Raw genomic sequence first — 23,128 nt, 5'->3', positions numbered from 1 at the left:
TCGACATGTCTAGTTGTAGCGATGGAACCATCGTTTCCATTTATTTTTTACGAGAAAGAATTAGGTGTGGCATATCATCAATGCAAGGAGAGCTGATTCTGCACTCGTTTTGGGCTTAGCGGCTATTGATAGTAGGCTGTTGAATGTTTAAACAAATTTGTAACCACACTTATTTTTACCCAAATAAAGAAAACGGTTTCCAGAAAACGATTTTTTGAAGTAAAGCGAAATTCGTACCAGGAATTTAGCTTGACCATAACCTGGCAAGTTCGTTTTTTTTCCAGCGTGCAAAACTGGTTCAGGGGCTGGTGTGTTTTGTGGATGGATTAATATCCAAGCATGCTTTGCATTTGAAATCATTATAGTGGTCTTTGCCGGAAGCTACACCATTTAACAACTTTAAATTTAATGAAATTTTTCATGCCCAGATTTTTGTTTTCGGCACAACTTTTTTCGACCTTAAGTTTCGGCTTTGTTGCCGCTCGGTAAATGATTTCCATTTTAAGGAACTGATTATGAACTTCATCTGATACAAATATGAGGTTTTTGCAGCTGTTATTTTCCAACTTATGTTTTACCAAGTTATTTTTTCTATTAGTTTTTTCAAACATTATTTTTCAGAAGTATCTTCTGACTTGTCTTTTTTTCATTAACTATATTATAGCTCAATGTGTTTTTTTTTGCATCGCAAATGTTGCGAAGCTGCGCTTCTCTGTGTTCATTCGTAATTCCCGGAGAGAAACTAGCGCCAACACTGACTATATTGTAGCGTAATATGTAGCGTCATTCGAAGTTTTTCAAGCTATGTCAATACTGGCTGTTGTGTTCTGCCACAGATTTTCATCAATATGAGTTTCACTTTGAAACAAACATGTGAAAATTTTCGGTGTTGATGTTTTTTGGCGTTTTGTCAATTTTTTTCAAGTAATTTTTTTAAACATAATATTCCAGAAATTTCTTTTGACTTCTTTTTTTTCATTCACTATTTTGTAGCACAATGTGTTTTTTGCATCGAAAGTGTTGCGAAGCTCGCTTCACCTCTGTGTCATTCCCGGACAGAAACTAGAGCCGACACCCAAAAAGCAGAGAAAAAAATCAGGTTGTACTAACGCATACCGTACAGGCCATGTAGATGTAGCTCACTATGTACAGGCCACTGACTACATTGTAGCTCAATGAGTAGCGTTATTCGAAGTTTTTCAAGGTAGTTCAATACTGGCTGTTGTGTTCTGCCTTAGGTTTTGATCAATATGAGTTTCAGTTTGAAACAAATATGTGAAAATTGTGTATTGTTCTTTTTGGCGTTTCGTCAGTTTTTTTACGAGTCAATGGCCTTGTGTAGTGCAGGTGGTGCATAGCTCAGCTTCGCCTGTGTAAAAATTGCGATCAAAATAGTTTCTCAATCTTCATAGATTTTAAAGAGGGTATCGGTACAAAAAGGCACAAATGAGCAGCTTTGTTACAGTACTTTTACGTGTTTTATTTATCGTTAAATTTTATTTCGTCAGGAACAGTGCATCTTTGGACAGTCTTCAGTCTTACTTCATCATGTGTGTGAAAGAGGCGGACGCTCTGAGACACAGGAGTCAAGTGATGTCTAATCTGCAGAAGAGTGACTACAACAAACTCTGGTTCGGCTTCAAGGACTCAAATTTTGACCAGTTCTGGTCCGTGAACCGACGACTCATTGAGCGGATATACGACGAGCCCTTCAAATACATACCATTCAGAATATACGACTCAGAGCTCAACTACAAAACAAAATTAGGTCAAGCTTCGTTCTGCGTTTTAAATTTGATTTGTTATATGAACGAAAATAAGATGACCGGTAAAAAAGCCGATAGCGGTAAAGACCATAAATTTTTGAGGAGACTATCAGAAATCTAAAATGCAACATGCTATTTTTTACATACAAAAATTATCGGAAATCGACGTACGGAAAAGAGTTATAGCTATCCAAATGGTTTCTTGGGTGGTTTACGTTCTATTTCGAAGCCATATCTTGGGATATTGGTTAAAGATTCAAATTGCTTTATAATTGAAACAAAATTAATCAATTGTTTAGTGAGTGGTTGCCTCAGAAATAACGTATTTGAATTTTCTGATACATGTATGAAGTTATCGTCCCGATGGGAGTTTTTTTGCTTGTTTTATATTTAGGTCTTTCGTTTTTTTCGACTATTGTTTAGGTCTTTGTCATCTTAAGTTATGTCGGCTGAGTCCAACCCGTTCAATTGTTTTACTTAGGGCTCCAACCATTAAATTTATAGCGGTAAATCAAAGTTATTTATTTTCGGCGATGATGTTTTTCAGCGTTCTGGTTTTCTTTCGACTGAATAGTTTTCTGAATAGTTTTTTTCATTTATTGTTTCGACTTTCGAAGAAAATGCGGAATATTTATGCTTGGCGTGATTTTTATTGAATTTTAAACTAAGCGCTTTTAGCAGAATTTTTCTAAACCATAAGAAAGATATTTTTTTCTGACCTTAAATTTGAAACGATTTTTTCTATCTTTGATCAATTTTCGTAAATTTACGGGGGTTGAAAATTGCTTATTTGGCCAATTTGGGTTAACGCGCCATATATTGCGTTCTTAGCACGCGTAAGCGGAGGATTAATGCGTTCCAATTTGAATAGAGACCAGCAAGTTAGTCATATTGAAACAATACGAGACGCTAAACATACCCTAACCCTTTGTATTTTACATAGCGTGGGGGGGGGGGTCTGATAAAATAAAGAGAAAAAATTGATTTTTTTGTCGGTTCTTTTGTCATTTGTTCAACCAAAACACTTTTTCGTTTACCTGAATTGCATTAAGAACATTCAGGTCTTTCCTGACATACAAGCAGTCTTGTTCGAGGTTTTGGAATGATTTGTTTTTTGTCTTGCTTTTACTGAAATATACCTTGATTTCAGTATGATTCCAACATATATTTTATTGTAGCCGAAGAAATAAACAAGACTGCTCGTATCAGGGCGAAGCCCTCTATGTTCCAACTGCCTTTTAAGGTCCATGGAGTAGTAATGACATGAAAAAATCAAATGTAATAAAATGAAATGATTTTTCTTTAATTTAAGACTTTTTGTGAAAGTCATCCCCAACACGCCATTTAAAGTACAAGTGATAGAATTAGCTCCTAGTAACAAATAAGAGTTGACAAATGAGCTTTCTTAAACCAATTTAGAACGATTTCTGAGACGGATTAATTCTCCGCTTACGCATTAATAGCGCGAAGTATATCGCGCGTTAATTGTCCCAAACTTTTCGAAATGGCAACTCTTTTCGGTTTCCTTGTTCTTATACTTCTCTCCAACTGTCTGTTGGCTATGTGTAAGAGTCGATGAAATTAGATATGGATTCTTCCTATTGGAAACTTTCCTGTTCTGATTTTTGGTTGTTATGTAATACTGTAAGTATCACCGAATTGTTCTTACTAAACAAGTATTCAGCCATCACTAATCGATTAGTCCAGCTATCAGCAACAACGATAGCTGCAATGTTATATAACAAATTCATGAAACCTCGTTTTTTACAATTTCTGAAGTCCTTGCCGCTTGATTCATCACATAATACTTTTCTCCAACTGTCTGTTGGCTATGTTTAAGAGTCGATGAACGTAGTTCAGTCTCGTATATAGGTCGTGAAAATCTTTTGTTTTGTTCTCAAGGAAATTCTGAAATTCTATATTAACTATTAAAATGCATTCAAACATAATAATGCATTTATGAATGCCCTTAGGTATATGTGCCATTTGAGTTCAATTCGAGTTCTTTTGCTAGAAGGTTAGCAAAATTCGTTCTCTAATTTTTTAAGTTCAGTTTATTTGCTTTGTTAAAAGGAAGGAAAACTCCATTATCAAAGAGCAAAAGTGTAAAAGGTCACAAATAACGTAACCGACTTCTAATTTCGAAAGTGAAAACTAATTTTAGAATTCCAGCTGATTGAAAATTCAACCTAATGCTCTAGCTCTCAAATTGTGTTAATTTTACCAAAATTAATCATATTGTTAATATAATATTAATAATAATAATGGTGCCGTTAATAAATTGTTCTGTGAAATTCAAAAGTTGAAGTTTTTTCTAAAACAAAGTGAGATATTTTCTGTTTCTTTGCTTTCATCGACTCTTTCCAAGTGTCTGGTAGCTACGTTATTATTTTGCCCATGAACCAAGTGAAGACATTTTTCTTCCGACTATTGAAAATGAATGGACCAATAATTGTCAGGTACCCTAATGAATCATTGGATTAGTCGAGGAATATATCATCGTGTAAAGCCCTTACAGTTAAGTCCGACATCAAAAAATTCCCATAAAACGTTCTCAGTTACGAGACAAATTGGTTCGAAATTTTAGATTTTTGTTCTTATTTCGGGCGAATAAACTGAGCGAGCAAGCTTTTTGTTTTCACACAATCAAAAACCAAATCATTGTGATGATTTGTGTGATATACGAATCTTTATAGCTGTCATATTAAAGCTTTCTCAGTCGTGAGTCGTACATCAAAAAATGTCAAAAGTAATTTCCCGTCGAAAAAGTGTACGTTTGCAAGTTTTAGTCTAATTTCGAGCGAGTAGGTCATGTTTAAAGTAGTTAAAAGTTTAGTTTTACCTTGGGAAAACAAATTTATGGAAGCTTCATTTAGCGCTTCTTTGACTATATTTTATCAAATAAAATTTTCCTGCAAATGAAAAACATTTATTTATTTTGTTTGATTTTTTTTCCAATTTTTGTTTATTATTTATTTTTTGGAGACAACAGTTGTCTAGTATGTTTTATTTACTAACTTTCTACACGTTTGATAAATTCTCACATTAAAAACGCACCAAAAAGGACCGTCTTCGTTTTGAAAAAAATTGAATGTGCGGAACGTAGTGCTACTAAACCGGCTCTCCTTGTTTAGGTTTTGTGGTGTTTTTTAAGGGAAAAGTCATGTTAATTTGCTCTAATTTGATGTTTCTATAGTTTATTTTTAGTTTTTCAAGTTCATTTCAAATTCATTTGCTAATAGAAATGCAAATTACACTCGAAACTTACGAAAGTACAATTGACGGGTCGTTCGCAAGGCTGCTCTAAAATTAATTTTCAAGTGAAAAAAATTAAATTTCAGCGAAAAATCAATTAACGGAAATGGAGAAAACTAAAAATCCATTAATGGCCATTAATGGCGTTCAGTTCGAATGTTTCGAGTGTTCGAATGTTTTCTTCTTGAAGAGCGTCATTGACGGTTTCAATATTCCACATTCGTGCATTGGCTTTGAGAAAGAGCTGTTCTTCGAGATGTAAAGGGGTTATTGATTGCCGCAGGTCACCCAGAGAATACCCAGCTGCGCTGAAAAATCTTTCAATACGATTCGAGGTCGGCTCCAAAAATTTGCAACTCATGTACTCCGTCGCAGTTGTCTTTGCACGCTTGCTCTCCAAAACGCGTGTTGCAAAATCCGACGAACTGGCACTCACAGAAGGCAAAACAGCTGTACAGCTCCTCAGAGATTGACACTCCTCTTTCTCTCTGATTGTCAAGTTTGCCTCATTCTCGTCCAAAATCTTGACAACACCATTTTCAAAAATCGGGCTGGCAATAATTGAAGCGTTTGGCGCAAGATATTTCATGTCCATGTCGAACTCGGGAACGATTTAGTAAGTTGGTATAACCCTTGTTTTTCGTCTGTTTGATAACTTTTCCACATACACATTTCCGTGTGTCATCGCTTAAGACAGCAAAATAATGGTTAACGATTCGCTTGCTGGAAGCAGAATTGGGCGGCATGACTTGCTGGAACCGCGTTGTAAAACAATCTGCTCAGCTCACTTTGTTTGCTCCTTTGTTTGCTCACTTTGTTTGCACTTTGTTTGGATTTCCACTTTCCACCGCACAAAACATCTTTCTCTGAAATAACGGAAATGGCCTTTAATTTTTCGAATTAAAAATCCATTAATGCCATTTTTACTATTAAAAAATCCATTAATGGCCATCCATTAATGGCCGTTAATTTTTCCCCCCATTAATTTTTGAACAGCCTTGGTCGTTCGTTCCCATCATAGCCTCATCCGATAAACTTTAGCCTCACCAGTAAATAACTCAGACAAAATAAATACACATGCGCAGTGAAATAGCATGAGAATATTTATTTCTCTATGCATAAAAAATAACTCTATGCAGCGCTAAGCTAAATTGATTACTAACAAAACATGGATGCTTCTTTTGTACGAACACATCGGAATGAAAGCACAGCATTTTTCTAAAATTAAATAAAAATTCACAAACTAGACGGGCAATAATTTTTTGGCTGGAGTGACTATAATGGGAAAGACCCCCAAATGATTCGGATAAAATGTGAATGATTTATAAATATAAATTGTTGTTTTCCCAGCAGAAAAAAGTGCCGGAAAACCCTTTTTCTCTCCTCTGATCAAGTTAGTTGTATGAAAAATTTGTCTTATAGAAAAGTTTCGTCAATTCAAAAATCTCTGGGGCGATGTGTTGTTTTTTGGAAGAGGAAAACTCAAAAATGTTAAGAAAAAGTTTATCAGTTTTCTTTTTGGTTTTCTCGCACTTAAGACACTTTTCCAAATTGCAGTTGACTTAGTTTTTGATTTAAAATGTCAGGCCGCTCTGTATTCTTTTTGCAATGCAATTAGCAAAGAATGCTGTGCTTAGCGCAAGCTCTTAAACTTGAAAAAAATTTAGGCTTATTGACGCTGAAATTGTTGCATTTTTACCTGTGCTTATGCGAGTTTCTTTTAATAAATGTCAACTTGTGAGATAATGAGAATTCACATCAAGAATAGAGCCTGCTATTTTGTAGTTTATTTGTTAAAAGGAAGGCAAACTCAACTATCGAACAGCGAATGTGTAAAAGTTACGAAAATCGTCATATAGTTTTTCTTTCAAATTTGAATTAAAAAAAAAACAAGTCCAAAATTTTTTCCTTTCGTTCATTGTCGCGTTCTCATCTGTCGTTGATTTTGTTTCTATTTTTCAAAGTTCATTTAGTCTTGTGTCACTTCAAAAAAGGCAGTTTGGAAAAGCGAATTCTTTCTTATTCCGATATGTGTAATCATAATCTAAATATGTTCAATCTTAATATGTGTAATTTTAATCTAAAGCAAGTCATGCAATAAAATACAAAGTTAATATTTTTTGTTTTAGTGTCCCCTGTATGTTACGACACTGGTGAAGTTTCAACTCTGGGCACCTTGCTTAAACAAGTTCTACCTGAGTCAACCTACTCGAAATGGAGCAAAAAGCAGCTCTCAACTATAATACATGGCATGGAAGTGCGGCCGGAGATACCCTTGCAATGGCTGAGTGAAAATCTATCTTATCCCGACAACTTCTTACACATTGCACTGGTGTATCCCAAGAGCTCATTTGAGTGAAGTTTCCTTTCAAATTGGCGGTTATTGATCTCAGAAAAGGGTAGAAGTGTGTGACAGTTGGACGTATATCTCAAGTGTAGGATGGAAAATCAATAGTACCAATCGACAAAAATCTGTTAGCGCAAAGAAAGAAAAAGTGACATAAAAGGCGAACAGTTTAAATCATGTGTTTAATTTTGCGTTGCTCGAAATCAAATTACAAATTAATGCTTTGGTTTTTATTTTCAGTAGTTTACATATTTAAATGAAAACGTTTTCCTAACTATATTTTATCGAATATGCGTTTGTTTGTAACTGACGCGAAGGAAGTTTATTAAGTTGAATAAATAAACCAGTACCATATGAAAATGTAGTAATCATTTCACTCTCGTTTTTATTTTTTGTACTGTTTCAGAATAATGATGAGTTAATCACGATAGCAATTGAGTGCTGAAAATATGCCCGGTCTTACGCCCTGGGATTTTGTGCCCCCGGTGAGCCCAATCGAGCTCAGATCGGGCAACCGAATGCACAAATTGAAGACGGCGTTATCCAAGTACTGGACGGACCATGACAAGTTCATTGCGCTCGTCATGGCCGGAAGCGGCATCATCTTCGCTTGTGTCGGGGGTGTTCTGATATCTTTGGGTCTGGGGCTGCCATTAGCTATATTTCTCTCCTACAGACGATCGGCAACTGATATCTACACCAACGCCAGAATTGTTGTCCACGATTTGATCAAGTACCCCAAATACGCTCATCAAGTGTTAGCATTGCTACAAAAAGTCGAACATGAAGAACAAATAAAAAGCCAGGAAGCTGAAAATTGTGACCAAACTTCATGCAGAAAAGAAGAAACAACTGAAGAAAAAGAAGACGTTTTTTCATCAAAAATGAAAGAGATTAAATTCCAAACAAGGTTTGCTGGCGATCAATTGTTCCCACTTAATCTCGTAGTACTGGCGAAGCCTCTGAACCCGAACAACAAAGAGGATGTGCGAGTAATTGGCTATCTATGTGTCGACCATATAGGGCGCATCTGCTCAGAAGAAACGCAAACAGAGGTGGAGCAACTAATAGAAAACAACGACATCGAGACCAATGAGTTCTTAGCCGAGTCGCAGAAATTAGGCGTGCATTATGATTTGCTGAAGCGTGAGAGGAAAGATTTGTTTGCTTACACGTTTGGATCTGTCTGCATTTTGAAGACGATGGTTGTTGCCCCCGAGTTCAGAGGTCAGACTTTAATTTTAGAAATAGTTTTACGGGACCATTTAAGCCAAAATTATAAGAAGAATGTTGTTGTTTATCATGTAATGATGTATCGATGTCCATCTCGCTTCTTGTTTTGAGATTTTGAGAAGGAGAAGTTTATTCAAGCCGAAAAGGTGTATCTTGAAATGTTCTTTAAATGTATAATTATGTTTAAGGCAATAATTTGGGCAAAGTGATGTTCGCCTATGCAATGCAAAAACTAAGAAAAATAGCAGAAGTCGACATTCTAATATGTAAACGGAACAAGTACATTGAAGACAAATTAATGGATCCCTTCTATGGTCGCTATTACAACCCTCCCGATTTCTGTCTGGAAAACGAAAGTTTACACCAAGCATTGAGAACACAAACCATATTTTTCCCAGTTTACAAGAGCAAGCTAGATTACGCGTGCGAGTCAGCGCTGGATAAATTTCTGATGTTCGAGAAACTGAAAAAGAACACGATTCCATATTTCACTAAAAGTATCGAGTCCAATTACTGTTTGGAAAATAAAGACAATTCATCAGTTGCAATTGTGGGCACATCGTCGGGGCCAAGTGACACAATCGAAACTAGTCATGATTCGATTCACGACCAGATCCCTTTGTGATGTCATTCACTCCAAGTTTGGTTAAAATATAACCCTCTAAGCATTTATTTTTATTAAATTCGTCTGTTTCTCTGATATATAGTTGTCCTATTCTCAACTAAATATCAATTGTCACAAAAAGTCACAAAAACGTCTGAAAAGTATCATCATTTTTTAATACTGTTTAAGAGTCGATGATCGCAGTTCAGACTCTTATATAGGTAGCGATGATTTTTTTTACTCGTTTTTTATCTGGAATAGTCTCAAAATTTGTTCAGGCTCAATTGTACTTTTTCGCGATTTGACTTAAGATTTCTTTTGTTCAGTTCATTTCTTTTATTAAAAGGAAGACAAACTCAACTATCGAACAGCGAAAGTGTAAAGGTCACGAAAACAAGATCGACTTCTTGTTTCGAAAGTGGAATTTAATTATGAAATTTCCCGGCGAAATAAAAATTTTACGTAATGATTCAGTTTTTTTAAACTGGGTTAATTTTATCAAAAAAATTTCAATCATAAATTGTTCCAGAAATTCAAAAAGCTGTACGGCCATATATTTTGTTCTTTGAAATTTGAAAGATTTTTTCAAAAAACAAGTCATTTTTCTGTTTACTTGCATTCATTGACTCTTTTCCAACTGTATGTTGGCTATGTTTGGTTTGTATAAATGATATATATCGTTCGGTGAAATTAAAATCTAACAATTTGACTATGAAATGCAATGGAATTCAAATTAATTTATAGCTAGAACCTTTGTACGAATAAAAATGATTGATCACATTAATTTTAAAAGAATCGGTTAACTTCAAATTCAAATTATTCGGCGTTTTTCGAATATTCTCAATTAAAAATTTTCTATGTTTGCGTTTTCCGCGAATTTTTGTGGCTTATTTTTTTTCGACATAGATGTCATTGGGCACCCTAAAAACCAATTTGTCCGACTCCAAAAATTACCTTCCCCCTTCCGACATATTGGACATATTACAAGGTTTTAGAACAGGGAAACCGATCAGGGGCGGATTTAGGTAGGGGGAAGGGACGCCCCCCCCCCCCCCCCCCCCCACCCCTCAGGGATTCGACCCCCTGCCGACCCAAAGGGTCCCCCCTTTGATACTTTTTCAGAAATCCATTTATGGCCGACCAACCCTAAAATTTTTCTAAAGGCGCCTTCGGCGCCAATATATAATAACTTTGAGGGGGTGCGCGCGCCAAAAAAAAACGCGATTTTTTGTCAACATTTTTCAAAAAAAGCCCAAAAACGGCTTTTTGACTGTTTTTCAAAAATTTGCCTGCGGAGCAGAAAATTTTGCCAAAATAGGGGCAAAACAGTGCTTTGGGAGAGCTCAAAAAATTAATTTGGTCGACCTACCTAAAAAAAAAGGTCGTCAAAATTTCGATTTTTTTTGAAAATCCGCCCCCCCCTCGAGAAAATCCTAGATCCGCCCCTGAAACCGATCACTCGAAATTTAGCTTCTTCAAAACCGAGAAGGAGAATCTACGTGTCTCTCTCAATCCTTTTTTTCTGTTAAGTGGTAACAGTACTGATTTCTGTTTTAATAAATGATATCTTCGGTACTTATTTATTATAAAGGTTAGTTCCAAGGGGAATATTCTTTCTTAGCATAATTTAGCATAACTAATTCATGGGCGGAATTTTTGGTTAGTTGTTTTTGAATATAATTACATTAGCGGAGCTTGTACTATTTAATGTGCTAATTGCGAAAATGAGTATGCATATTCTGTAATTCTCTACACTTTCCATAAATTTGACTTTTTCACAATCGGAGTAGTCGGCTTTGAGTTCTATAACTGATTCATTTTGTGTCATTAAAAAAATATTCTTCATATCTGCTATTGCGGTAAGTCTTCGCGTTTGTAACCCGTAGAAAAATTACCGGATGTGTCGGAAAGCATTCAGTTGAAAATCAAATGCTTTTTGGTACTTCCGTGAAATTACTCGGGTGATCATTTTCATTTCTTCGCACTGGGAAGTTTTTGCACTCTGAATCAACCGTCTGAGTTGCACTAATTTCTGTCGAGTACGAGTAGAGTAGTATTATGTTGAAAGGTTTGATGGCTTTTGCATTGGATCTTGACTTGAAAACGTTTCTTTCTCCACATGCATGAAAGTGTTATTTCTAAAATTATATACTGATTTGAATTTTTTCTATCCTTCGATTAGCAAGGGCATTGCAATCAGGTACTAGACTTTTCCCCCCGTAAGTAACTTCGTTCGCTGAATAGTCAATTTAGTAGGAATCGTAAATAATCACTTTTGACTTGATCAATTTCTTGAGAATCCAAATCAAAATACCATTAGTGGTTTTCGTCCTAGTTTCTGTAGATTCGTTTTCTGTTTCTTACACGCAATTTTTTTTTATCTAGGAAGGGTTTTATTGGGTTACTTTCAAGAGGATGTGTTTTGTTTCCTATTAAACAGTTTTTACTGTAACTGAAAGTGCATCAATTTGTAAATTTATCAAGTCTATTTTTCAGCAATTTTTTTTTTCATTTTAAAATATTTAAACAGTTTCAGTTTATGTTATTTTGGCATAGTTAAGTAATATTGCATATTTTTGATGGCGAATATATTCGCATGCGGTTCTGTGTTTCAGAATGGATGAGTCGTAAAAACTTTCAAAAACAAATGAAATTTTTATGACAATAATTTGTTCTCAGTTCAACAGGTTTTTGACCCTAAATTTGTTGCCGCGTTTTAAATGATTTTCAAATTTCAATGGATGGGTCGTAAAAACTTTCAAAAACATATGAAATTTTTATGACAATAATTTGTTCTCAGTTCAACAGGTTTTTGACCCTAAATTTGTTGCCGCGTTTTAAATGATTTTCAAATTTCAATGGATGGGTCGTAAAAACTTTCAAAAACATATGAAATTTTTATGACAATAATTTGTTCTCAGTTCAACAGGTTTTTGACCCTAAATTTGTTGCCGCGTTTTAAATGATTTTCAAATTTCAATGGATGGGTCGTAAAAACTTTCAAAAACATATGAAATTTTTATGACAATAATTTGTTCTCAGTTCAACAGGTTTTTGACCCTAAATTTGTTGCCGCGTTTTAAATGATTTTCAAATGTTTTAGAAAATGTTTATATTTTCTTCCTATCCAATCATGAAGTTTTTTTTAGTGCCATTTGTCTCAATTTTTCAAGAAAATTTTTCAACTTCATTTTTACGAAAGTTTTTCGAATTGTAAGTGTTGTGAGGCTTCGCTCAGCATCTGTGTAAATGAGCTTCATTAGTTATTGTTAAACGAAGTGAATTTTTACTAATAAGTTCATGCGGTTTCTTTCAAAAAAGTCTTGAAATCAGCTTACGCTCAAATTGATTTTTCTGGGTTTCTTTACACTTGCGATTGCACGTTTTTTACAACCGGGTACTATATACTTTTCCTCTAAATAATTTTGTTTATTGTTCTCATATCCTGGAAGCCTCTGTTCGCAAAAAAAAATTTTAAACAGACTTATTTTTGATTATCTTTCCTATTCAAAGGAAAGATTAAAAAATTTTTACAACAGACTTATTTTTGATTATTTTTTTGCTTTTTATCGGCTCAACGGCATCATATTGCGTCTTTTGACGAGCGAAAAAAGTTTTATGTGAATGTGTGTTTTGATGGTGGTGGGTACATTTTACGTCTTTTTTGATTGTTTTATAAGTTTTTTTCTTTTTCTTCGGCTTGATAGGTTTCAACCTATATTATATCAACTTAGTGGCCCTATACTCCGTCGTTTGATTTGTTGTTTAAGGGTTAGGGGATTCAATATTTTTTAAATTCTTGAGTTTTTTTCGGCTTGGATGGTTTCTGCTACGGTACTTTCGGCTTTGCTTTGTCTTGGATAGTTTTTTCCAATTATAGTTTTACATTGTGTTGTCTTGTCATGTTTTTGTGTCAAAACTAGCCTTTTTTTATTTTGAAAGATTAGTTATTGATTTTTTCTCGTTTTTTCCGACTTGGCGGCTGTCTTGCTTTGTGTCGCAAGTGATGCCAACCTGCGCTTCGCACAACTTGAGCTTTTCCTTTTAAAAGCCTCCTTGACTAAATTGTTGCGGGAAGCAACTACTACTTGGTTGAAGGCATTTTGTTTTTTTTTAATCGAGTTTTCATGTATTCAATTAAACGTGCAATTTTGTTTCAAGCGGGTAGTGTTTTTTCATCAATGTATTTTGACTGGTTATCTCATCGGTTTTGTCTCTGCATACTAAACAGTTATTATAATGACTGGGTTTCGAAGTGCTAATAGTTACGAAGGCTCACTGAAATTTAAGAAAAATTTAACTATTTATTGTGTTTTTTGCAGAATTTGTAAGTTTTCCGGCTTTTTCAACTTTTTCTTGTCAAATTTCTTAAGAGTCAATGAACATAGTTCAAACTCTTATAAATGTTACAATATTTTTTTTTTTGGTTTTGTAAGCAAAAGTTAAAATTTGTTCAGGCTGAAATTTACTCTTTTGCGTTTTGACTTTTGCTTTCCTTTAATTTCAGGTCGTTAACTTTGTCAAAAAGGAAGTCAAACTCACGTATGGAACAGCAAAAGTGTAAAGGTCACGAAACGGAATTGACTTCTTCTTTCGAAAGTTGAATTTAGTTTTTCGATTTCCCAAATGAAATAAATTTTTACTGACTGATCCAGTTTTCTCTAATTAGGTTCATTTTCTCAAAAAAAGCACCACTCTTAAATTATTCTTGAAAATTAAAGAGCTTTAAGGGACTGTTTTTTTAATGAAATTCAAAAATTAATTCAATATTTCTGTTAACTTGCGTTGATTGACTCTTTTCCAGCTGTCTGTTGGCTATATTCAATTGATTGCAATTTATGGTTTCAATGATGCTAAATAATGGAATAATTTGATGAAGTTTCTTTTATTTCTGCGTAGAAGTGAAGAAAACTCTTTGGGACATGTTTTTTCCCTGAAAACTTTTCGTTGTGGTCAGGCTCCAGTTGGGAATTTTTGCGGTGTGGTTTTTTGATTTTTTCAGCTTATCTTAGTTTGCTGAAAGGACACTGAATTACGCTCTTTAATAATAACGAAGATGTTTTAATTTCCATTTGTTTTTGCGCTAATTTGAATGTATTGTTGGGACTAAATAACTTACTAATGCAAACGACGTGTAATAGATTTGTTTCCTTCTAAAATCTTTTTTCGCTAAATTTTTACATGAAGGTTACGTGTTTCGGCAAAGTTCGTTCTTATGCACCTGCATGCTTCGTAGGGTGGAAGGTTCTACTACCCAAGAATTGTCATGCTTTTTACTGTTTTTATACCTGCGAGCTTTAGCGGGCGTAATGTAATAGTACGACTCTTCTTTTTTTCCAACCTAAGTCGCAAATATTGGTGCCACTTTTGGGGCACCTTTATGGTATTTAGTAGCATATGCTTCGACATTCGATAAGTAAAAGTTAACACAGTTGATGAATTTTTGATTCATCTAATGAACTGAAAAAAGCTAGTTGTTTCAAACAACATTACAATAATAAAAATTCTATTTCAGAGATTTTTCTGAAGCATTAATTCCGATATTTGCAATTTGCAATTTCTTAGCATTTTAGCTGCTTTATATGTGGCTAGTGTTCGGAAGTTTTCAAGGGCCCATCGCGAAGATGCGAAGACAGGGGACTCGAAATCCCCTTGTCGGAGGATGGATTCCGACGCAGCAAAAAATTAATTTTGAGAGCTTTTTTGACCTTTTTTTATTTTACTTGACAGAGCTGCTTTTTTGTCCTTTTTTCGCTAGTGTTTGCGAAACGCAATTTAGCCTCTGTGTGAATTTTGTCTCAAAGCTAATGTTATACTTTGTTTGTAATCCACTGTATTCTCCCGTAATTCTAGATGCCTCCCATTTAGAGTAACTAACGAGCTGGTTTTACTAGAACTCAATCGATGAAGATACGGCGAATAAAGGTCTATGGTCAACTCATGTTTGGATAATAAATCCTAGAAAAAAGTCTTGCTTAAGCGGTGAAGTCTTAACGGCTTCACCGGTGTCGCTAAGGTCGCCATATAATCACGGCCTTCAAGGCCGAACATAAATCATTAGCAACAGCAATAAACTAGGATGGCTTATTTATTTTATTATTAGTTTTGTTATTAGCTTATTAGTTTATTTAAGTTTTGTAGATTTATAAGTTTTACGGAATTATACTCCTCTTTCCCTCACTTGTTCTCCTCTTGATTTGTTCTCGGATTGTCTTTCTCTTGATCGTTTTCTCCTTTACCCCTCTCTGGTTTGTTCTCGCCCACCTGGAATGGCTCTGTCTCCAGTGACTGCGTTTTATCCTTGTTTTGTTGGCCCTTTAGTTTCAGGTTTTTGCGTTTTTTTTTGTTGTGCTTTGTCCTGTCCACTAGACTCATTGCCTGATGATAATTTGACCAATTCGGGGTTCTTCTTTGTCTCCTTTTTAACATTTGCTAGTTTTAGTTTTGCAGCAAATGTGAAGAAAATGCCGACAAATTTGTTTCTTGGAATGTTTTACTGAAAGTGTGTGAAAGTTAGAGTAGGTGAAGTGTTTTCGATAGCTTCTAGGTTTTTTATGACCTCGTAGCTTTCTACTTATTTAATCTTGACCCCAGCTTCGCATGTTGTATTTTTTACATCGATCGTGGTGCGAAGCCCCCTTTCGCATCTTGTAATAGTTGCTATCTTCTCGGATTTGAAATCCCAATTTTCGAAAACCCAATTTGGCATTTGTCCGCTTGCACCTTGCGAAATTTATTGTTGACTTTAAAAAATTTTTTCTCCTTGTCTTCTGTATCAAAGTAAGTTCTGTTATTTGCCCTTAATTCGTGCTGTGCTAAGTTAGATGCTTTTGAAACTTCTGAGAAAATTTAAACCATATTTTTTTCTTTGTGAAATTGAATGACCTTAATTTTTAATTGAATTACTTCACAAAGATTTAATTCAACTTGAGATAATTGCTTTTCTTTCTCGATCGCAATTGGTGTTGGTTATAATATCTTGATTTTGATTAAGCATTTAATGTGCTTTTTTCCTCTTTGCATATAATGTGCGTTGAGACTAAAAGCCCCTAGCATTTATATGTAATAATATTAATCCTCTATAGTATCAATTGCGGAATATTAATTGATTTGCGAAGTCGAATGTGTGTTGAAGAATAAAACAATCATAGCCATCTTCCTTCACTTGGTTTCTGTTTGGTTTCTGTAAAAGCAGTTGTTGTGGACCATTTTGAGCGATATGCATTTTTGCACTCCACCCATTTCGGGAGAAGAAAGCGTTCTACTATCGATGAGATCTAAGAAATTGGATACAAGTTATCTTATCTGCTATGCTTGAAGTTTGTTCAATCAGGCATAATACTTGCTAGTTTTCGCTTGCTGTGCTATTTTGTAGATTTTATTTGGAAGACCAATTTTTTTTTTTTGCGAAAATGTTAGTTATCGTCTCGGAACTCACAGACCCCAAAAAGTATACCATCGAGATGCGAGGTAGACAAATAAATGTTTTCATTCGTTCAAGTTTATTGCCGAGTTTGCAATTCGACGGTGATTTTTTTTGGCGAGCGTGTTTTCTAAGTTAACTACATAAAAAAAACTCTTGCGGCATCTGATAGCATAATTGTTTGCTAGATTTTTAAGAGCGTGGTTTGCTTGTCAGACAAATAAAATTAGTTTTGGTTGTTAGTCAATGCTTCTTACGCCGCGGCGCATTATCCTCATCAGTTATTGAAATGTGACCTTGGTAAAGACTTCGTTAGACCAAGAGATCTTTTCAGAACATTTCTACAGCCTTCGAAAAATTGTGCGAGGAAAAATTGTGTTTGACCCGTTTTTTTTGTGAGTTTTTAGGTTCAATGGAAGCGGCTACCCCAATTTTTCTGTAATAAAGTTTATGCCCCTCGAAGTTTACGCCTGCAATTAGAAAGCGGTATCAAACTGGAATTAGAATTTTTTCGGGTTAACGACTGGTTTAACAGAATCACTTGAGAGTTAAATATATTGATGGCTTGCTTTATTAATTAAGTTAATTTTCATGAAAATGTGGGTCCAGTAGTGTGGTGGTAAAGAGCGGTGTTGTGTTGCGAAGAATCAAACTTTCGAATGCGAGAGCATGCCATTTTTTTATGAGTCGATGAACGTAGTTAAGAGTCTTATATAGGTCGCGATGATTTTTTGTTTCGGTTTTTTTCAAGAAAAGTCTAAAAAAAATTGTTTTTGCGGTGCCGTTGGTTTGTGCTCGAATATTGTCGGCTTAGTTGACCGATCACTGATTTTTTTGTGCTGAGAGCATATTTGATTGTAGTTGCATGTGCAAGTCTTGTTAATTCTAGTTTCACGAGGACTTGAAAGATTTTAAAAAATGCAAAATATCATTTTTGGTACAACTGGTATCTGCTCAAAGATTTTCGGCTTAGTTGCCACATCACTGATTTTTTGTGTGCTGTAAAGAACTTCCGTCATAGTTGCAAGTGCAAGCATTGTAATTTCAGGTAGGACTTTATTTCTTGAGGTTTTTTTTGTAAAATCATTTTTATTTCAGCTCAGCTTTTGTCTGTAAAAAGATTGTCGGCTTCGTATCCTCTTCGTTATTTTTGTTGCTTTGCTAATATTATGTTCAAATTTCTGGAATGTTCAAATGTGTGCCTAGAATGAACTTGTCTCGAGATAAACGAAAATATAAACTTTGGTTTTTTTCCGACTTCTAATGGTTTTTTTTTTCATTTTTATGCTGTATCGCAAGTAGTGCGAAGCTCCGCTTTGCCTCTGTGTCAAAATGTTTTTTTAAAATCTAGCCTTCTCAAACCTCAGATTTTGGTTTCAATTGACTAAAATGTCAGGTGGGAAGGCTGCCTCTATAAGCGGATACCCCTTAACTTTTACAGAAAAAATTGACTTCTGGCCGTTTTTCAGAAGCTTCGACTTTTCTGGTAAACTAACCTGCCAATTCTCAGCTTAATGCTTCAATCAAAATAACAGATTGTGTGCTTCTTTGTTGCACAAGTTGGTACGCCCTATTTCCTCTACAGAAAACTATAACACTCAGAAAAGTCAAATTTGGTTATTTTGGTGATTTTTTTGCTTCTTAAAAACTAGCCTGCCGAAAATGAGGCTAAGGGCTCAATCAAATAAAGCGGTTGTGAACTTTTTTCCTGGGAATCATCTACTCTTTTATATGTGTTAGAAAAGATGTTATGAATTTGTCGCAGTTTTCCAAAATTTTTGCGGGAATTGGTTGCGGAAAAATTTGTTTTATTTTGAGTTCATTTGTAAGGTGTAGTAGGTAAGTGGCCTACACTAGGGCCGACTTAGTTATTTAAGTAGAGAAATCACTAAAATTTCGGACTTGGATAGTAAATCATTTCATCCCGTATTACTAAAACATGTTCTAGAAAATATCAATCAGGTACCTCCAGCTTTGGCTGGGCCACTGATTTAAATTACATTTGAAGGTTGCGAAGGTCGTTCTGTTTTTTAAATTACCAACACTGATTTATTTTTTACTAAATGGGTTTTGTTTATATTTTATCGGGTTTGTGAACTGATGTTGCGTAGTTCCTAGGGCGAATTTTCAAATTTTTTTCTTCGGGAGGGATGGATCTTAGGAATTTGATTTCAGAAACTTGAAATGTTTTTGAGTACAGTTTTATTTGCAGCTAAATGTGGGTCTATCCAAATTTTTTCACCTTAGCTGACGCTCGTTCATTGATTATCAAGGTTTTCCAAGGCTGTCTATATACATCATCCGAGCCAAAGTTATGAAACTATGACTAATTGTTTCAGCTTAGTTTTCATAAACCTGACTTCTTTTTTTTTCTATCAACATCTTGTTATAAAATGGTCTTTTTGTATCGGAAAAAAACATTTTTACTGAATTATTTTGGTGATGTGCCACATCCAGACTCGATAAGTGATCTTCCTTAACGTTAGATTGCAATTAGTTTTTGAGCAGTGTTCAAGTCGAGAAGGATTGTTCAGCAGTGGAATACCGTGCAGCGGCGCGTAAACGTCTGGAAGTTTCGACTTGTTACATAGTTAGGGCATCGGTGAAAAGTGCTGATATAATTTTCTAGGCGGAATCGCTCAAAGTAGCCCAAAGTCGTATAGTTTTTTTCATTCGATGTTTACCCTTGAAAGCGAAAGTGTCTTGTAATCATGAACTAGACTTTTTATCCCCTGAAGAACTTTTCCTACAAATCTTACTTGCTTTCCTTGCTTGTTTTATAAGTGAGCCATAGCACGAGAGCTTTGACCACTTGGCCTAGAGACCTGTATACTACGCTATGACCTGTGGCTAACAAAAAAGATTTAAATTTACTTAAAAAACTTGCTGGCACTACTTAAAGTTGCTCCAAAGAAACACTAAGTGTCACCTACAAGGCAATTGGAAGGAATACTTATATTTTGTTGTCTACTTATATTTTGTCGGCTTAGTTGCCACAGCGTGTACATTTAACTGCACTTAAAAATCATTTTGATTTATCATTATAGTTATCAAATTTTTCAGCCCTGATTTTTAAGAGTAATGAACGTAGTGAAGACTCTTATATAGGTCGTGGTGATTTTGTTCTGTTTTTTTTTTCAGGAAAAAGTCCTAAAATCCTCTGATAACTACAGTTGTGCAATGAATGCACTTTTTGAGTTCAATTGAAATTTATCTGCCTAAAGTGACGTAAAAAGCACACTCCAAATACGAACGTGGAAATGGCGCAAAAAAACGAACGATTTCTGGTTTCGGTAGTGAAATTTGAGTTTTTTTTGAAATTCGAAGGTTGCGATATTTTCAACAAAGTTAGTGTTTTTTTATGTTAAGACCATTTATCCACGAGGGAAAAGACCAACATACGAGCTGTACAGCTCTTCACTGCGAACCGCTGTTGTGCCTCTGCTTAAGTATTACATGCAATTTTATCGGTTGTTTTTCTGGGCGGGTTAATGTTGCCTCACCCTCAAGCAACGAGCACGGATCTTGATGGGCCTCGAACATCCGACCTTTCGATTGAGAGGCGGAGACGTAAGAAATTCACCACCGCTCCCATGTTTACTTGCGTTCATTACTTTTTTCCAATCTTCGTATGGCTATGCTTTATCATTTACCATATATTTTTTTGTTCGCTAGAAGTTTATTCGGATTGAATGGTTTCGGCTTATGTTATATCGGCTTAGTTGCCTTGAATTGCGGTGTTCAAGAGAGAATTCTATTTATTTTCTTGTTATCACAATTGAAAGCGCTTGGTTTTGATGTATCACTGGACCCGATCTGATGTTTTTCGTCGTATCTGATTATGGGTAGGAAAAGGTTAAAAAGTCGAATGCAATTTCCTTTCCTTTAATTTGTCGTCATAAAACCTCCAGGAGATGATCTTTACACCAATTTAGTTATCGGAACTTTGTTTAGCTTTGAAAGCTTTTGCAAGAGGTCTGCGTACACTTGCGAAAGCAGCTGTCTTGTAATCGGGAACAAGACTTTTTTAACATCTCAATTTGAAAAATTGAAGTTACTTTATTAGTGAACTGTAGCTTTTTCGAGACTTTTCACCACTTGGCCTCGACGAAACGCGGTTGTCTTTTCATCCTAAGGCCGGACCTTGTTTTTTCAGTTTGTATGAAATTTGAAAAAAAAAATCTGGAAAAGTTGATTTGTCGGACTCCTGTTTGTCTGCTTATAATTTGTCCGCTTAGTTGAGAAATTGTAGAATTCTAGTGTGCGCAACAGGTTTTGTTGTAGATGCCAAAGATGTTGATGTAATTCTTTAATTTATAAATTCAATAGCCCTAACTTTGCATATTTTCTTTTTGTTGTTTCGCTTAAAAGCTTCATTCGGCCATAATGTTTTAGGTTTGTTTTATCGGCTTATTTACTTCGATTGAGTCGCTTCAAGGGCAAAAATTGATTGATTAAAAAAATCAGCTGTTTTGTCTTTCAAAACTTCAAAGCGTCACAACCTAAATGCTCAAAAGTTATGTCAACAATTTTTCATGGCGTTTTTTGTTTTCGGCTTAATGAGCGGCTTAGAGCGGCTGCTTTTGGCCCAATGAATGCATTGTCGGTTTTATTGACAGCTTGTGAAAAAACTAAAGATATATTTTATGCTGTTTGTTGTGTTTCTTGAATATTTTTGATTAAGAGTAATGAACGTAGTGACGACTCTGATATAGGTCTTGCAATTTTTTTCCAGGAAAGTCATAAAATATTGATAAACTTAGGTACAATGCACTTTTTGAGTTCAATTGAAATTCATCTGCTGAAAGTGACGTAAATTGCACTCTCCTAATATGAACGTGGAAATGTTGCAAAAAAATGTGACCGATTTCTAGTTGCGAAAGTGGAATTTAAGTTTTAGTTTTTCAGAGTAATAAAAACTTTACCTGTTGATCCAGTTTTCTCAAGTTGGGTTAATGTTGTCAAAAAAAGCGCCAATCATAAATTTTTCTAGAAATTCTATGAGCTTAAAGGGTTTTTTCTTTGAAATTCGAAAGTTGAGATTTTTAAAACAAATTCAGTGTTTTTTTATGTTTACTTGCGTTCATTACTCTTTGCCAATCTTCGGTTGGCTATGTTTTCATGTTTTCAAAAAAAATTTTTTTATTAGATTGTTTCCGTATTGTTTATTCGCTAGCTTGCAATGCTGTGCTTGCATTGTATCGCAAGTGATGCGAAGCTCCGCTTCGCCTCTATGTGAATAAATCTGGTTGTGTGGCAGGTGATTTTTAGTGGTTAAAACCACCCCTGACATAAGAAATGGATATGCGCGTGACTGGTGATTGTAAATTTCAATTAATCTTAACTGACCATCTTAGGATATGGCTCAGTTCCGCTTTGTCACCTGAACTTAAACGCATCGATAAATCATTTATATATTTCACTGCAAAGAGATGCTTCTTTTCTTCATTACGTGAAAGTGCTATAAAATAATGAGTTGGATAATGGCAATGCGCCATGCATGCGACATAGCCATGAAAGCATCTGAAAATTGTTCGTTTTGACTAGTGATGGGAAACCAACTGGGTTGGTTTTCTCCAACGAGTAGTGGTTGTATAGTGGTGGCGCACGGAGTATTGTTTTTTAAACAATTATTCGAGGTTCTTTGGTACAGATTTCAGGCAGCTTTTCTTATACATGTCCCAGTGCAGCTTCTCTGAACAAAGAGAGATGATCGATTTTTTGTTTGGTCGGTCTAACCAAGCCTGAATTTCGAATTCCGCGTTTTTCTGCAATCAGGTATTTTGATTATAAGTAATGTGTTATCTTTGCAAAGCTGGCATTGAATGAATTATACTTATATTTTCCTCGGCTGTCCCTTCCAAAGGAAAGATTGTATTTGAAACGGTTATGACCAAAAGAACCTCGTGGCGCAGTTTTTAATACCATGCAACCGCGCAACTCAGGTCATTTTGAATTTTTGCTTCAAAATCAGTTGGTCTCCATAATCAATAAAGGTCATTTTGATTGTTCTGCCTCAAAATCAGTTGGAATTTAGATTGAATAAAGATTGAGTGACGTAAGCTTAATTTATTTACTTTCAAAATTGCGCTCAGGCCCTTTGTTTAATTGAACCTTTTTAAATTCCACAGGAATTCAAGTGAAAATCTTTTCTCTTCACTTAACAATCAGTTTGATTCACTGTTTTGACTCAACATAGTGATTTGAATTTCTTCACCCTTTTATTAATTGCTGTTGGATGGAATTTGAAATTTTTTGAGAGAACAGAAAGAAGCTTTTTCTTTTCAGGCGGAAGTCTTTTAAGGCCCTGCCCCATGTTTTAATGATGAAAGCAGCGCTTCCTCAGTTTTTTTTAATTTGATGATTTTTTTCAGTTCTGAGTATAATGGCGCCAATTAGCCTTTGTTAACTTTTTACTTCGAAGCCTTTTCTGAGGTTATTTTTCACTTTGCCTAAAATTTTATACGATTCTGCGCAAACATCTTTGAACTTTGACAATA

At 35.1% G+C, this 23,128-nt stretch overlaps 5 protein-coding genes across 9 annotated transcripts in view; 4 read left to right on the top strand and 1 right to left on the bottom strand.

Moving 5' to 3' along the window:
- The window catches only part of LOC134845891 (autophagy protein 5-like), an 84,556-nt gene extending 76,954 nt beyond the window's left edge, over positions 1 to 7,602 (top strand). The window contains exons 4-5 of the mRNA XM_063863013.1: positions 1,509 to 1,768; positions 7,151 to 7,602. Of these exons, the coding sequence (XP_063719083.1) occupies positions 1,509 to 1,768; positions 7,151 to 7,380 (490 nt within the window). The 3' untranslated portion in view covers positions 7,381 to 7,602. The remainder of the gene's footprint in view (positions 1 to 1,508; positions 1,769 to 7,150) is intronic.
- Positions 1 to 23,128, bottom strand: part of LOC134845494 (guanine nucleotide-binding protein subunit beta-1-like) — a 492,858-nt gene that overhangs the window by 241,699 nt on the left and 228,031 nt on the right. The gene's annotated exons all lie outside the window — the stretch shown is intronic.
- The window catches only part of LOC134845890 (F-box only protein 6-like), a 136,243-nt gene that overhangs the window by 30,756 nt on the left and 82,359 nt on the right, over positions 1 to 23,128 (top strand). The gene's annotated exons all lie outside the window — the stretch shown is intronic.
- LOC134845967 (uncharacterized) lies at positions 7,779 to 9,676 on the top strand. Its single transcript, XM_063863112.1, has 2 exons — positions 7,779 to 8,595; positions 8,790 to 9,676. The coding sequence occupies exons 1-2, from the start codon at positions 7,818 to 7,820 to the stop codon at positions 9,224 to 9,226; spliced, it is 1,215 nt and encodes a 404-aa protein (XP_063719182.1). The 5' UTR covers positions 7,779 to 7,817; the 3' UTR covers positions 9,227 to 9,676.
- Positions 11,044 to 23,128, top strand: part of LOC134845775 (uncharacterized) — a 37,015-nt gene continuing 24,930 nt past the window's right edge. For 2 of the 4 annotated variants that reach the window (XM_063862856.1, XM_063862853.1), the window contains exon 1: positions 22,575 to 22,686. The gene's annotated coding sequence lies outside the window, so the exon portion shown is untranslated. The other 2 variants (XM_063862854.1, XM_063862855.1) reach the window with 2 other exon arrangements.

This window comes from Symsagittifera roscoffensis, chromosome 5 (assembly GCF_963678635.1).
Source record: "Symsagittifera roscoffensis chromosome 5, txSymRosc1.1, whole genome shotgun sequence".
Lineage (NCBI taxonomy): Eukaryota > Metazoa > Xenacoelomorpha > Acoela > Convolutidae > Symsagittifera > Symsagittifera roscoffensis.
This window is presented reverse-complemented; position numbering and strand designations above follow the sequence as displayed.

Excerpts from the sequence above, each read along its gene's own strand:
- LOC134845967 (XM_063863112.1), top strand. The coding sequence starts at position 7,818 with ATGCCCGGTCTTACGCCCTGGGATTTTGTGCCCCCGGTGAGCCCAATC. Across the intron at positions 8,596-8,789 it reads TGTTGCCCCCGAGTTCAGAG|GCAATAATTTGGGCAAAGTG; the intron begins GTCAGACTTTAA and ends ATTATGTTTAAG.